At 41.6% G+C, this 16,848-nt stretch overlaps 1 protein-coding gene across 1 annotated transcript in view; it reads right to left on the bottom strand.

The window, feature by feature from the left end:
• Positions 1-16,848, bottom strand: part of VWA3A (von Willebrand factor A domain containing 3A) — a 148,098-nt gene that overhangs the window by 105,316 nt on the left and 25,934 nt on the right. The window contains exons 8-16 of the mRNA XM_044304340.1: positions 16,705-16,811; positions 14,721-14,846; positions 12,734-12,833; positions 12,073-12,138; positions 11,828-11,959; positions 9,609-9,747; positions 7,885-7,988; positions 7,004-7,084; positions 925-1,019 (exon numbers count right to left, since the gene is read on the bottom strand). Of these exons, the coding sequence (XP_044160275.1) occupies positions 925-1,019; positions 7,004-7,084; positions 7,885-7,988; positions 9,609-9,747; positions 11,828-11,959; positions 12,073-12,138; positions 12,734-12,833; positions 14,721-14,846; positions 16,705-16,811 (950 nt within the window). The remainder of the gene's footprint in view (positions 1-924; positions 1,020-7,003; positions 7,085-7,884; positions 7,989-9,608; positions 9,748-11,827; positions 11,960-12,072; positions 12,139-12,733; positions 12,834-14,720; positions 14,847-16,704; positions 16,812-16,848) is intronic.

Genomic DNA, 16,848 nt, shown 5'->3' with positions numbered 1-16,848 from the left:
GAAGGGCAAAATAATCAGTAACGTCAACACAAACTTACTGCTTACACCCTCTCCACTCTGTCGGAGGGGGCTCTACTTGTATAAGCGTTTAATGTGGATTCAGTGAATTGGTGTAAAAGAAGTGCGCTCTTTCACGCTATAGTAGGATCTTGGGCCTCTGCACGGTTCTTCATACCTGGTGCTAACATTGGCCTGTAAAGCTGAGTTCAAACTTGAGTTATTTGGTCAGTTTTGTCCCTGTAACTGCCAAAATAAGTGAAGTGTGCAGTGATTCTAAGAGCGATGCCTGTCATCTGCATGTCATACTGACTCACAGTATTATTTCAGTACCAAAGCAGACTACTATAAAGGCTCTCTGCAGCCAGGATATAGCCGTTTTTAACACGATTCACCACAAATAAATTTGGCGAACCGGCCGAATTAAATTTTTGATAAATTCGCTCATCTCTAGTACTGCCCTTCCTCGGGACAGAGTAAATGTGTAAAGTGGTGTGATACACTGCAGATAAGCAGGACAGCCTACAGGATAGTATAGCATACACAGTTTATCTTTCTTTCGTTCCTCTGGAGATTTCATACAGTCTCAATGCTAAAACAATCATCAGCATTATCGTCAGTCGTACTCTATACATACACAGTTTAGACTTTGTTTACATATGTGTCATGGCTTTCAGCCATAATGGAAACCACTATGCTCTGCCGGATCTTTCATAGGACAAATCCCGAAGTTGCCTGACAGACCTGACTCAAATGGAGTCCATCACAAATAAGAATAGTTCTGCACGCTGCAGTATTCTTTCTGTCAAAACTTCTGATGGCGCCTCCAATGGCAGTGCGAACAAAGACACAATAAAACATGATATCCAAAACACTATAAAAGAAGGCGGCGTACTAAGATATAGTATAATATTAATCTAAATCCACCTTTTTTCACAAACCGTTCCCCACATTTTTCGGCTTCCCTTTGTGAGCCAGTCTATTCTTTTCTCGTAGGTCCGTGTCACTTTGGCTAAGTTTTTCTGTGTATTAGACACAAAGAGAAAAAAAAGAACATATATGCAGTATTATATCAGCCACTTCATGACCAGCATATTTCTGCTCTTGATGACCTGATATCAGGTCCTTGTTTTAGGCATACGATGGTTTAAATGCTATAACTTTTTTCTTTGTCAGACTATCCAAGTATTTTTTGTGTCTTTTGTCACTTTACTACTTTAAAGCATATATTTTCAACACTGCCAACAGCCAATGATAAATTTGAGTTAGGGCTCATGCACACGACCGTATGCCCTCCAAGACATATGGTCCGTGAGCGGGCCATATATCCCGGAGCGGCATACATCGTGCGCACGGGAACACACAGCATCATAGATTACTAAGATCTTATGAGTGCAGGACAATAGCCCCGCGGGCGGCCCGATGTGCACAGTATCATAGTAACCTATGATGCTGTGCGCTCTTGTGCACACCATGTATGCCACTCCGGGACATATGGCCCGCTCACGGACCGTATGTCTTGGAGGGCATACAGTCGTGTGCATGAGCCCTTATACATTCGGTGTTAGTAGTGGAGAATGGTATTGGCAGCTGCCAACGGCCAGCTAGTTGCACAGGAACGGAGGGTCACAAGTTACTCCCAAGCCATTGATTGGGAAATACTGGTTGAACCGTGAAGTCAATTTTGACCTCACCACAAAGGCATGTCCAGCATTAGAATAATATTCCATAACCTGAATTCTGCCCAGACTCAGGACACTGAACTCTACCCCGTCTGAAGTATTCACAAGTATGTGAAGGACCTCTCCTCTTTAGTAGCAGTGCCACTACTTGGTGCAGCTAAAAGAGATGCCAGGAGAGTGAATATGCAGGGCTGCCTCATCGCTGGATCTTAGGCCTCTTGCACACAAACGTGTGCGCCCCGTGGTCGTGCTGCGGCCCGCAAAATGCGGGCTGCAATGCACGAACACCGTCCGTGGGGCAGTCGCAGCGGATTGCGGTCCCATTCACTTTAATGGGTCCGCGATCCGGCCATTCCACAAAAAGATAGGACATGTTCTATCTTTTTGCGGAACGGAAGTACGGGACGAAACCCCACGGAAGCACTCCGTAGTGCTTCCGTAGGGTTCCATTCCATGCTTCCATCCCGCATCTCCGGATTTGCAGACCCATTCAAGTGAATGGGTCTGCATCCGTGATGCAGAATGCCCACGGAACGACACCCGTGTATTGCGGATCCGCGAATGCGGTCCGCAATACGGCAACGGGCGCACACGTACGTGTGAAAGAGGCCTTGAAGGGGTTGTCTTACTTCAGCAAATAGCATTTATTATATATAGAAAGTTAATACAAGCCACTTACTAATGTATTGTTATTATCCATATTACCTCCTTTGCTGGCTGGATTCATTTTCCCATCATATTATACACCACTTATTTCCATGGTTATGACCACCCTGCAATCCATCAGAGGTGGCCGTGCTTTCACACTAAAGAAAAAACCACCAGTGTATGCGAACTCCCAAGGTGACGGCCACTAATTTTACCTATAGTGTGTAAGCATGGCCACTGCTGATGGATTGTAGGGTGGTCGTAACCAGGGAAACGAGCAGTGTATAATGTGGTGGAAAAATGAACGAAGCCAGCAAAGGAGCCAAAATGGACAATCCCAATACATTAGTAAATGCCTTGTATTAACTTTCTTTACATGAAAAATGTCACTTCCATAGACCACGATCATCCCTGCACTGAGGCTGTACAGCGCAGGTATTATGCTGTACAGCCTCTCTGGGGGGTGTAGTTCCACTGTAACTGGGGCTACTATGTCAGCACCAGTTACAGGAGAAATCAATAGTTAAAAAAAAAAATGTCCCTCAGAGGTCTTGTATGACCTTATGGGGGACACAAAGTGTAAAATAAAAAATAAAAAATAAAAAAAATAAAGTGTTTTAAAAAAAAAAAGTTTCACATTTAAAAAAAAAAATCCCCCCAAATCCGTTATTTTAAAATGTTACCGTAAATAGAAGGAAAAAAAAAATAATAGACATATTTGGTATCACCGTGTCCGCAACGACCAGCTCTATAATAATATCATATGATCTACCCCATTAGGTGAACACAGTAAAAAAAAATAAACATTATGCCAAAACAGAATTTTTAGTTAGCTCAACTCCCCAAAAAAATAATGTTAAATCAATCAAAAAGTCGTATGTACCCTAAAACGGTAGCAATAAAAACGTCACCTCATCCCACAAAAAATGAGCTCCCACACAAGACCATAGCCAGAAAAATAAAAAAATATGGCTCTAAGAAAATTGTAACACAAAAACACAATTATTTTTCTAAAAATGCTCTTATTGCGTAAAACGTAAAAATAAATGACATATTTAATATCGCTGCATCCGTAACAATTGGCTCTACAAAAATATCACATGATCTATAACCCATCAAGTGAACGGTGTAAAAAAAACTAATAAAAAGGATGCCAAAACAGCTTTTTTTTTTATCACCTCACAAAAAACATAATATCAATCAAATCAATCAATAAGTCGTATGTACCCTAAAATGGTAGCAATAATAACGTCACCTCGTCCCGCAAAAAACAAGCCCTCACACAAGACTATAGGCAGAAAAATGAAAAAATTATGGCTCTAAGAAAGTGCCAACACAAAAAACATGATTTTTTTTCTAAAAAATGTTTTATTGGGTAAAACGGAAAAATAACTGGATCTATAAAAATATCACATGATCTACCCCATCAAGTAAACGGTAAAAAAAAATAGAAAAATGACACCAAACTGTTTTTTTTGTGACTTCACCTCCCAAACAAATGAGATAAAAAGCAACATAAAAGCCAAATGTACCCCAAAATGGTGCCAATAAAAACTACAGCTTGTCCCGCAAAAAATAAGCCCTCACGCAGCTAAAAAAATAAAAAAAGTTATCGCTCTTAAAAACCCTGACAGAAAATTCCATGTTAGAAATTCCAGATGCTGCTCCCTCCCTTCTGAGTCCTGGAGTATCCCCAAATAACAGTTTACGACCACAGTTGGGGTGTAACTGTATTCAGGAGAAAGTGGGCAGCAAATTGTGAGGGGATAATCTCCTGTTATCTTTTGTGAAAAAGAAAGTTTGGGCCTAAAGCACCATTTTCTTGTAAAATAAAAAAATAGAATTTTTCATTTTTACACCCAAGTATTAAAAATTATATGAAACACCTGAGTTAAGTGCTTGCTACACCCCTTAAAATTCCTTGGGTGTTGTAGTTTATAATATGTGGTCACTTTTTGGGGGTTTTGACTGTGGGGGAACCTCAGGGTCTCTTCAAATGCAACATGGTGCAAAAAGACCATGCCAGCAAAATCTGCCCTCCAAAAACCATATGGTGCTCCTTGCCTTCTGTGCCCTGTCGTGTGCCCAAACAGCTGTATAAGACACATACGGTATGAGGTATTTCTGCAAACTGTAGAATAAGAGTAATAAATATTGAGGTTTGTTTTGTTGTTAACCCTTGCTGTGTTCCAGGAAAAAATTGATTAAAATGGAAAATTTGCAAAAAAAGTAAAATTTTAAAATTTCACCTCTATGTTGCTTTAATTTCTCAGGAATACCTAAAAGGTTAACAACATTTATAAAATCAGTTTTTAATAGTTTGAGGGGTGTAGTTTCTAAAATAGGGTAATGTATGGGTTGGTTTTATTATGTGAGCCCCACAAAGTGACTTCAGAACTGAACTGGTCCTTAAAAAACTTGACTTTCAAAATTTCAAAAGTTGCTTCTAAAATTCTAAACCTTCTAACGTCCTAAAAAAATAAAATTACACTACTAAAATGATGCCAACATAAAGTAGACATATGGGGAATGTAGGGCCATCTTTACCAAGGGGCAAAAGGGGCAGCTGCCCCGGGCCCAGTTGCTCCTGGGGGGCCCAAGGCAGCTGCCTCTTGAGCCCTGCTAGCTACTGCCCCCGGTGTCAAGCTGTCTGTGTACTTTAACGTTGTGATCTAGGACCTTAATGACATCATCACCATGTGACCAGTAACCTAGCAATTACTGGTCACATGGCTATGAGGTCATCACAGGTCCTATCAGGAGTGTTGCAGAAGTTAACTGTGGAGCTTTTTTGTGTGAAGATTACATCAGAAAAAGGTGACAGGGGCTGTTATGTTAATATACTGTAAACTACTGTATAGTAGGGTGCTGTATATTGTGTGGGGGCCTGTATACTGTGGGGGGCTGTATATTGTGTGGGACTGTATACTGTGGGGGGCTGTATATTGTGTGGGACTGTATACTGTGTGGTGGGCTGTATACTGTGTGGGGGGCCTGTATACTTTGTGGGGCTGTATACTGTGGGGTGCCTGTATACTGTGGGGGCTGTATACTGTGTGGTGGGCAGTATACTGTGTGGGGGCCTGTATACTGTGTGGGGGCCTGTATACTGTGTGGTGGGCTGTATACTGTGTGGTGGGCTGTATACTGTGTGGTGGGCTGTATACTGTGTGGGGGCCTGTATACTGTGTGGGGGCCTGTATACTGTGTGGGGGCCTGTATACTGTGTGGGGGCCGTATACTGTGTGTGGGGGCCGTATACTGTGTGGGGGCCGTATACTGTGTGGGGGGGCTGTATACTGTGTGGGGGGGCTGTATACTGTGTGGGGGGGCTGTATACTGTGTGGGGGGGCTGTATACTGTGTGGGGGGGCTGTATACTGTGGGGGGCCTGTATAGTGTGGGGGGGCTGTATAGTGTGGGGGGCCTGTATAGTGTGGGGGGCTGTATATTGTGGAGTGCTATACTGCTGTACTGTATAGTGTGGGGGGCTGTATCGTGTATAGTTTGGGGTGCTGTATACAGTGAGGTGTTGTATACTGTGAGGTGTTGTATACTGTGAGGTGTTGTATACTGTGGGGTGCTGTATACTGTGGACTGCTATACTGCTCTACTATATACTGTGGGGTACTGTATAGTGTGGGGTGCTATACTGCATACTGTGTGGTGCTGTATACTATAGGGTGCTATACTGCATACTGTGGGGTGATGGGGTGCACTGTAACACTAGGGTGAGCCGAGCCCTGGTCACCTTCCTGCAGAGCGGTGCCCACTTCCAGCCCAGAGCACTGATCCTGAGCTGCTGGAGTCTTCAGAACTGGAAGTATTTACAGTCATTCACTGTACTCTACCAGATGTGTGGATTTTTTGTGTGTGTGTTGTGGTGGAGGGCGTGATTGCCTGCTAAGGTGTGGGAAGGCGGGATCCAGGGGGCCCAAGTAAATTTTTGCCCAGGGTCCAATCAATATTAAAGACGGCCCTGGGGGAATGTTAATTAATGAATATTTTGAGGCATTACTATCTGTCTTAAAAACAGAGAGATTAAAATTTAGCTTAACTTTTGGATTTTTTTTATAATTAAAGGTAAAACATATCAACTCAAATTTACCATTAACATGAAGTACAATGTGTCACATGAAAACAGTCTCTGAATGGCCTGGATAAATAAAAGCGTTCCAAAGTTATTACCACATAAAGTGACACGTCAGATTTGCTAAAATAGGCCTAGTCAGGAAGGGGGTAAATGGCCGGTATGGAAGTGGTTAAACCAGACCTATCAGCATGAAAATGCAGTGAAATCTATGGGCATTTCATAGATCAGTTTTAGGGGAGAAATATTCAGTATAACCGTATTTTCTTCATTAAAAGCTCTGCTCTTTCAAGGTTTAGGAGTCCAGTGACTGGTCCAATAGTCCAAATCTTTTTTTGCTTATGGAGATGACTGTCAATCATTGATCAGACCGCCTAATGGACTGTTAAAGCTCACGGTACGCAGATATTTAAATGGTCACTAACTTTTCACTCGACTTTGTATAAATCAATAGTACATGCGACCACAAGAAACTTTGTAATATGTTTTATCAGTGAAAAATGTCTAGTTCTCTTGTGATCAGCTGTTGTGTACTTCTAGCTATACAACAGCATTGCTGTCCTTTATGCAATCATTGGAAGAGTTACCTGGTATTCATAAAGCACTGGGAGATCCACATGAATGTTTTTAACTGTTCCATCATACCATTCAAACTGCATCATTGCTCGCTAAAAAATAAAAGTAATATTATAAATATATATGCATATATATAAAAAATATTATGGGGGTTTTGTGTCGACAGGGGGACTTCCTGTCCCTGAGCAACCCCTAGATCACGCATATTGTATGGGATGGAAGCGAATTCTGAGAACACCGATTCCCGCTGTTCTTCACTTCCTTCGACATATCAAAAAAGCAATGACAGGCCCACTCAGCCAGTCACTGGCCCTAAGAGCTCATGCCCACGTCCATTGGATGTTTTACGGTCTGCAAATGGCAGATCCGCAAAACACGGATTCCAACTGAGTGCATTGCGGAACAGAACAGCCAACCCCTAACAGAACAGTGCTATCCTTGTCTGTAATATAGACATAAATAGGACATGTTCTATTTCTTGTGGAACGGCCATGCGGACATAGGGAATGCACACAGTAAATTCAGTTTTTTATGCGGACCCATTGAATTGAATGGATCTGCATATGGGCCACATGAGCCCTAAAGGTGACCCACCTGAGTAGGCCTTCCCCGGCATTTCCATGTCAAGCAAGGACCAGGAACTTAAGCGCAACGGGGACAGGTGTATGGTTTATTTCATTTATTTTTAACAGATTGTGGCCGATTTGTAGAAGAAAAAAAAATATATGAAAATCCCTTTAAATATTATTAAACAGAGAGGATAAGAGTCACTCCGTTTTGCTTTCACAACAATATAGATACTACTCTGTATAATTTTCATTTTGTCATATTAATTATAGAACTGTATCTCACAGGTTTGATATAATATCTGTGTAAAAGGAAAGTAGCTTACCTCGAGAAGTGTAGATGAGACAGTTTTTTGAAGTATGGGCACAAATTCCTCCAGCGCGGAATATGCATTAGGAGCTAGTATTTGATAGAGGGTCATCTTTTTGGCTATAAACAAAATTATATTTATCATTTTATACATACAGTTATCATTGCTGAACATGACAACTGTTGCAGGTGTAAGGCCAACAAACTCGTCAGGTGATTTTTGCAGTCCTGAGAGTAGGATATGATAGTGGATGTTTGTGGGCCGAGTCATCAAGACTCTCACCGCCTCTCCTAGGAGTCCTGTCAAGATCTGCACTACTTTTTACTTTGAAATTCTGAACAAAAACCTATATATTACAAAGCTCTGCCCGAACCCCTCTATCATATGCTGCTTAGATAAGGGAGCATAAATCACCTGACAGGTAAGGATTCCTGAGATCACTTAATATTACACAAAATATTGAATTGAGGATTACAGAAGGTGACAGCTTTATGACCTACATCTCAGACTGAGTCAATGTTGTGGCCTGCATTTATAACGGAAACCACAATGCTCTGCCGAATTCATCGAATAGTGGATATCACTGCCGCCTGATGGACCCTATTTCAGTGCAATTCTTTGCATCAAATTTGCAATCACAGGGGGAGACTTACCAAGACCAGTGCTTTTTGCACCGGGTTGGATACCCCCTGCACTGCTGGAGGATGCGTCTAATTTATGATGAGGCACAGGCCTTGTGATAAATCTGGCGTCTCCTCTGGCAGTCTGTGCACCTAAACAGAAATTCTATGACAGCTCAGAGCTTTATTTGCACCAGAAAACTGGTGTAAATGAAGATTATCATATTTGTCTCAGGTGTTTCCTGCACGTGGAAAAGTGGCGAGGGCGGCGTAAAAAGAGGCACTTGCATTTAAAAAGTCACGAACACACAGCCTGCGACTTTTAAAAGCCAATTTTCTAGCGCAAGTGAAATGAAGGGTCTCCCCCGTAGGCTCTGAACAGAACCTCTGATGGTGGTGTGAATAGAGCCTAAATGTTCTATTACTGTACTTTTTAACCATTCATTGGAATGGAAACAGAGAGGTCTCTGCACTGAGCTATAAAATTCATGCTGCATGGTACAAAACACAAAGGTGATTGAGATTGTAAAATATGAATGCTAGCTATTTTTCAACTGCAAGACTTGATGCCCTGGGGGTTAGTAAAGTGAAACTACAGCTTAGAGCTAAAATTGAGCTCAGGGTAGCAGCTACTTCATTTTATCCACTTGGGAGTGACAGACCTTATGCCCCTGCAAATGCCCATACAGCACAGGTAGGTTAGCGTTAGGTCCCGTGCCACTTTGAGATACCTTGACAGAGTGCGCGGACTCCGGTATGTTCTTGATATAAGAATATATTGGTGAAAGTCTCATTTTAATATCAGTGTGAGGGTTTAGCCATATATTGTCAATTGCATTTACCATTGTAGTGCACCATTTTTTGTAAATCTGTTTTATATAGCCAATCACATCCGAACATTTGGCTATCCTGTCTAGAATGTCTTTGTGGTACATGTGGTCCGTTGCGGGCATCCTCCATTGTATGTATTTTTGCTGAGGATTGCTGTTAGCAACGGACCACATGTGCAGGATTTGCTCCCCCGGTTAGAAATGCGCAACAGCATATGGGGTTTTGAGCATTTTCTGCCTTTTAAGACCACTTTATTCTGTTATTCCAATAATTCTAATAACCTTTTACCTTTCAGTCCGTTTTTCTTCAGCCATTCAGCAGATGTTCTGGGTGAAAAATTGGGTATGTTTATATTCAGTGGTGCATTGTGATTGGGTGGCTTTGGAAGAAATGCAGAGGGAGGTATTTTGGCAACCTCAGTTGATATCTGGGAAAAAAATAAATTTGCACTGGTAAATTTACATAGCTAAATCAGACAACCACTTCTTACTACAACCTAAAAATACGGCCTATGTGACACAATAAACAGCTCACTGTAAGCAAGAACCAGAATGTTCAAGTACACAGCTTCAAGGGTGATTAGGTAAGAAAACGGGCATGAATGTCACCATTATAAACAGGTAGGGAACGATTCATATTACACACCACTGTTCAATTTCTTTCATTTTTCCTGTTGTTTTATTTTCATAATGTACTAGAAGTCATCAGTGAATCATGTAAAGGATCAGGGGCGTAGCTATAGGGGGTGCAGAGGTAGCAGTCGCTACCGGGCCCAGGAGCCTGAGGGGCCCAAAGACACTTGTGCCGCGTGTGACAATGGTATTATAGAAAGTGCATGCTGGGCAAGTTACACCTCTGACTAGAGGTAAGGGGTTAGGTCAAGAATTTGCCATGGGGGGGGAAGGCTATGTGCTTCCCTGCCCCTGGCCACAAAGCACTGAGGGAAGGGGGGCCCAAGCTGAACTCTTGCACTAGGGCCCGTGAGCCTTTAGCTACGCCCCTGTAAAGCATCCTATGAATCCTGCAAAGCGTAATAACAACTGTAAAGGCTCCTGAATGAATTGAAATTAGTCTTGTGTATTCTTACATGAGACTGAATTCATTTCTGGCCAGAGGACGACACTGGCAGTCAGTCCACAGTGAAGGGCAAACATTGTGATCAGACCGTAGCAATAAAGTTATCCCACTAAAACATATATTACAGATCCACAGGATTGGTGATAAATGTTTGATCACTGGAGGCCCCACTTTTAGAACTCCCACGATCACTAGAATAAGGGTACTGAGCCCGCATTCTGGAGGAATTTCAATAGAGTATTGAACACATACGCCCTTATGCGCCACTCAATGTCTATAGGGCTATAGGGCTGATAGAAATAGCCAAGCACTGTACATAAACTCTAAATATATAGCAGCAGCGCACATCCATGACTACTGCTCCAGACTCCTCTGGAATGGGGGCCCCATTCTAATGGTGGTGGGGTTCCCAGCAGTGGTGTCCTCAGCAATCATACATTTAACCAATCCCGTGGAGAGAATGATAGATACTTTTCGTGGGATATCACCTTTAACAGAAGTTTTTTTCTGAGAAAGTATGTGATCAGTGGGGGTCAGACACCTGGGACCACCGCCAATCCGCCGCCAATATGCTGCTTGAGAAGGCACCGGCTCTGTGAGTGACTAGCTTTTTCTAGGCCAGTGACGACACATTCATGTGTTATATGGCCTGAGAGCAGCTCAGGTCCATTGAACTGAATGGGGCTGAGCGTGATACCATGCACATACGATATCAAATGTACGGCGCTGCGCTTGGTAAGCTGTGAGAAGGCAGCGGAGATCACAGAAGCGCCAGTGTCTTCTCAAACAGCTGATCATCAGAGGACCCCCACCGATCAGATACTGATTACCTATCCTGAGGATAGGTCATCAGTATGAAAATCTTGCAAAACCCTTTTAAATGTTTTCAGCCTATTTACTATTGAATTGAAAATGATACTTCTACTTTTATAAAAATACTACTACTTAAAATGCTAAGAGGAGTACTTTTACTTAGACAGAAGTAGGTATATGGTCGACCAACCATTGAAAGAATGATCGCCTGGTCCATGACTGTTCTGATGCAGTCATACATATGTACGGTAATTCGATATTGCTTCTTACAGTCGTTCAAACGGACCATACATATTCAATGACATGGAGAATCTCATCTTTCTGGGATAATTTTAGGAAGATTCTGGGAGCATTCTTTTGAAGAAAGATCTTTCAAGGACTTGTGACTATAGATGACAATTTTAGACATGGTTGACAATTTGCCATCAGTCAGCTGACACAATAGTTGGTTATTCATTTTCACCATTCACCAAATGAAAAATTATTTTGGTTAAAATTGTCAGTTTTGGGCACCTTCAGGATCTGCAGGGCATAATATATTAGGACACTTATCTTTACGCCCTTGTTTTTCTCCAGGATGTAACGCTGACAGGAGTAATTCATCAGAATTCGCTCACCTTTTGTATTATACTGATAAAAGTGTCATCCAGTTTTCCTTGCCGCAGCTCTTTGATCTTGTTCAAGATGCCTACTGCTTTCTGAACCTCTTTGAATATTAACTTAATATCGGTGCTTGCATAAATTTCATCCTGTTTAAAGCAACATAAACCAAACATTGTCATTCTATTTCCAGTTACTAAGGTACTTTACTGGTGATGGATCATTGTGATGGAAATGTACTATAACCTCAGATATAGAATACCTCTTTCCATGAAGAGAAGCAATGAAAATGTGCTCCAACTGATTCAGCCACTGCCTGTAAATCAGCCTGTAGGGGAATAAACAAGTTATTGCATAATTTATCTTAAAGTTTTTTTCAGGATTTACACAAATTGAACCAAGATTAGGAAATGGGGGTTAAAAAGCCCTATACTCATCTCTTCAATTACCCTGCGGATCTACAGCTGCTACTTCAGTGGTCTGGTCAGTCTCAGCTTACTTCCTGCAGCGATCAGCCAATGGGGCTGAAGAGAGGCTGCTGGAGGCTGGTGAGAGGCAATGGTGGCTGGTGAAAGACATATGGGGGGCTGATGAGAGGCATGGGGCTCTTACCTGAGGTCTGATTGGGGGTCATTCACATTGGGGTCTGAGCTGAGGTCTGACTGGGGGTCTGAGCTGGGGTCTGATCTAAGGTCTTATTAACATTAGGGGTCTTATTGGGGCTGTCAGTTGAGCTCTGATTAACATTGGGGGTCAGATTAGTGGTCTGACCAGAGCTGTAATGAATATTTTTTTTTCGTATTGTCCTCCTCTAAAACCTTATGGGGCGAAAAATACGGTATTTCTAGGTAAATACTTAGTTACAAAATATTTAATAAAATATGCTAATATTGTGTGACTAATTAAAAATTACTGTAAATTACCTGCCCAATGCTATCAAATGCAACTAGGTGGATTTTAAGACTTTTCCCCATGGTGCACTGCAGCAGGTAGTCAGAAAGGACATCTGATGTCTGGTCAGGGCTAAAGACAAGAAAACAAAAATAATATTTAACACGAATTTATAAATAGATTATCAATGTCAAATATAATAAGATGCAGGTGTGAACATAATGAAATGCAAGACATATATGTAATATTACATCTAGAGTAAATACATTTTAAAAATAGTCATTATTTTCTAAAGTGGTTCTCTGGAAGTAAAAAAATAGAGACTAATGGGTCTGTTATGTTTTGTAGTTTCTTTTTCCCAGAGTCATAACTTTTTTTATTTTACCGTTCACATATGAGGGCTTATTTTTTTTGCAGGACAATTTGTACTTTTGAATGGCACCATTTTATATTGCAGTGTGTATATGTAGTGAGAAGCTGGAATACATTTCCAAATGGGGTAGAATTGGAACAAAAACATAATTCCACCAAAGTTTTATTGGTTTAGATTTTACGGCGTTCCCCATCTCGTAAAACTGACCTATTACCTTCATTCTACAGGTCAGTATGATTACAGGCATACTACATTTACTGTATTATTCGCTCCATAAACGCAATCTCCCCCCCTCTCTTCTTCCCCAAAAGGGGAAAATGGCAGTGTATCTTATCGACAGAATACTAGTGAGCACTTCTATTATGGAATCACTCACTAGTACAGAGTAGGACCGGGAGCAGTGAATACCGTGCTCCTGCTGCTAGCTGTACTCACCGCTCCCTGGTCATCTGATAGCTACTCCCATAGACTGCAACCGAATAACTCCCTCAATCTCAGCACGGGGGAGTCATTCAGGCCCCGGGAGTGCAGTGTTCCTAAGACTTCAGTTGTGGTCACAACTGACCATGGAATCTGAGGGTTTAAATGTCCGTTACCAGCATTACTGTAGATTACAGAAAATGTCTCCGGGTGTCTGCTGTGTAAAACAGCAGGCTACTGGCGGGTATGGTGCCCGCTCAGCTCCTGAGCAGGCCCCCATGTTTAGTAAATAAAACAATATCCCAGCAATCTCCTTAAAATGTAATTGAAACTATGAAATGTCTATAATGTTATCTGTGTTCCCCAGATCAGCCATGCCCTCCTCCTTCTCCTCAATGTACGGTGTCTTGCTGCAGGACAACTGACTGCAGCAGGACCCCTCTTAACACTGCTCTGTCTGTAGCTGGACAAAAAGGTTGCTAAATCCTATCCTTTGACTACACCGACCCCCTTACCAGTTAGCAGAAAGAGGAACTGATCAGTAGGAGACTAACCCTTGTGTTCTCAGCAGGATTTCTACAAGACTGTATTTTAGTAACATGCAGAAAATACTGCTGACTGAGAAACAGTGTGGACAAGGGTATCTCTGGTTTACTTTTCTCATTTATTTCTAGGTTTAGCCTTCCTTTTCTAGAGGAATTAATTAAACAGAGCGGGTGTTTCCTGAGCTGATCAGCTGTAGTCTGATAGTCTATAAAGTATACTATAAAGTCTAAAGTATAGTATACTGTAGTCTATAAAATATTTATACATTTACCTACCAAATTCTACTTTAAAAGGGATGCAATTTATATACTATTTTTTATATGTGTTACTAATTTCTTTGTTGTATATTAAAGGGGTTGTCCAAAACTTATTTACCCAGTGGAGATCCGTTTCAGCTTTTGGAAAAGGCCATGGTGCTTGGCCTGTGACTCCACGTCCATTGATCACATGGCCTTTCTTTAACTCAGACCCTTTCAAGTGAATGGGACTAAGCCAAACACAGCCACAATACAATGAACAGTGCTTGCTATACTGTGAAGAGTCCGTAGTGCTCACCAGAGGATTGCAGCCCCTTCACAAAGCTGCCTTTATATTGATGACCTATCCTGAGGATAAACCATCAATACTAAAGTCCTGGACAACTATTTCATTATATTAAAAAGTACATTATAAAACCATACCAGTTGCTAACGATAACCACAAGAGTATCCAGGTCCTGGATCTGCAAAGCTTTCCGTAATGCTAGGAGTAAGTTACAGCCACCTCGAGGCTGCATCTCTTGAATCCACTGTCTTGCTTCATGTAATCTATAGAAAGGAGAGAAAATGTTTTTAAAGGGATTCTGTCACCAAGTTTTGTGCTATAGAGCTGCGGACATGCACGGCTAGATCACCGCTAGCATGTCTGCAATATATCTGTCCTATAGGGCTGTGTGGTTTTAATTTCTTTAAAAAAGGATTTAAGAAATTAAAACCACACAGCCCTCTAGGACAGATATATTGCGGACATGCTAGCGGCGATCTAGCCGTGCATGTCCGCATCTCTATAGCACAAAACTTGGTGACAGAATCCCTTTAAAAAGAAAATGTTTTAAAGAGAAACTGTTGTCAGTAGGAGCAAATAGAGCCATACAAGAATGCTAGGTGCAGGGCTGTGGAGTCGTTAAGCCAAAGCCTTGACTCAGACTCCTCAATTTCCCCTAACTCAGACTCCCACATACATGGCGCATGTTTGAGCAATAACTTAATTTAAGCTTTTTATCACCCTTATGATACAATAATCAAGCTATTTAGGTAGAACATAAAATATATTTATTGGATACAACTTTAAAACGCAAAAAACGTTAATAAATTGTAAATATGCAAAACGCTGCAGTAAGTGGGAAAAAAAGCAGTTGTACTTTTTCACATGTGTGTTTCTCTATTTCTGAATTTGAGATGTTAAAAAACGGTTTTCCCCCTTATTTTCTATGTATAGCATATAGAAGCCATCAAAGCAGCTAACCTCTCCCAACATGAGCTCAGAGGAAAAGCAAACTAACACATAAAGCATACAGAGAGAGCATGCACTGGACAATTGATTTATGCACAGTTTATTGAAAGTTTAGATTTACTAAGAAGTACTTGACTTAGGCCTCTTGCACATGACCGTATGCCCTCCGAGATATGCGGTCCGTGAGCGGGCCATATGTCCCTGAACGGCATTGATCGTTCGCACGGGAGTACACAGCATCATAGATTGCAATAATGCTGTGTACGTCAGACCACCCGCGGGGCTATTGTCCCGCACTCATATGATCTTATGAGTGCAGGACAATAGCCCCGTGGGCGGCCCGACGTGCACAGCAGCATTGTAATCTATGATGCTGTGTACTCCCGTGCGCACGCTCAATGGAGCTCCAGGACATATGGCCCACAGCGAGAGACCTGCTAAACTGTCTAGACCAGGGATGCTCAACTGGGCCCTCCAGCTGTTGCAAAACTGTAAATCCCAGCATGCCGTAGTAGCTGTAGGCTGACCACGCATGCTGGGAGTTGTAGTTTTGCAACAGCTGGAGGGCCGCAGGTTGAGCATCTCTGGTCTAGACTCTATAGTTCATGACTAAAGTAAAATCTACTGACCAATGTATTTAGAAAATGTCTTCTTTTAACTGTCCCTTTATGTTGAAAGCTAATCTTTTGTAACTAGTGAGAAAACCTCTTTAATACAGTTTTTTCTAGCAGATCTGAGATGAGTGCAGCCATTCCTTCCCAGTGCGTTTTCCTCCGATCTGTAGCGGAGGAGCTTCACTACTGAGCATCTACATAAAGGGCAGCAGACATTCATCTCAACTAAAAGCCTAGATCCTTAGATCAGAAATAGAACAGATATTTATTGGACATTTCATCATTTTCCCAAATTCTTATGAAAATATATTCAGCACATACTGCATTGAACTAACTGTACCAATTTATTATATATTTTTGGAGTCAGAGTCGGTCCATTTTATAATGACTCGGACTCCACAGCCCTGAGGGAAATCTACTTACCAGTAGTTTAGATATGAGACTGCATTATTGTAAATTTTCAGTACAACCTTAGTAAATTTATTTTATCAGGCAGCAAGAAAAAAGTAATAAAAATTATGAATATCCTGAGAGGGACTGAAAATTAGAATATACTTACACACGAATGTTGACATCTTTTGGATATTCCCACGGACACGAGACATCAGTTCCAAACGACATCAGAAAAATCTTGTCTTTGTAGCACAGCTGCTCATCTACAAAGCACTAAATAATACGCAATGCATTACTTATACACAATTAA

Source organism: Bufo gargarizans, chromosome 8, assembly GCF_014858855.1.
Source record: "Bufo gargarizans isolate SCDJY-AF-19 chromosome 8, ASM1485885v1, whole genome shotgun sequence".
NCBI lineage: Eukaryota > Metazoa > Chordata > Amphibia > Anura > Bufonidae > Bufo > Bufo gargarizans.
Note: the sequence above shows the minus strand (reverse complement) of the source record. Positions and strands in the feature narration are given on the sequence as shown.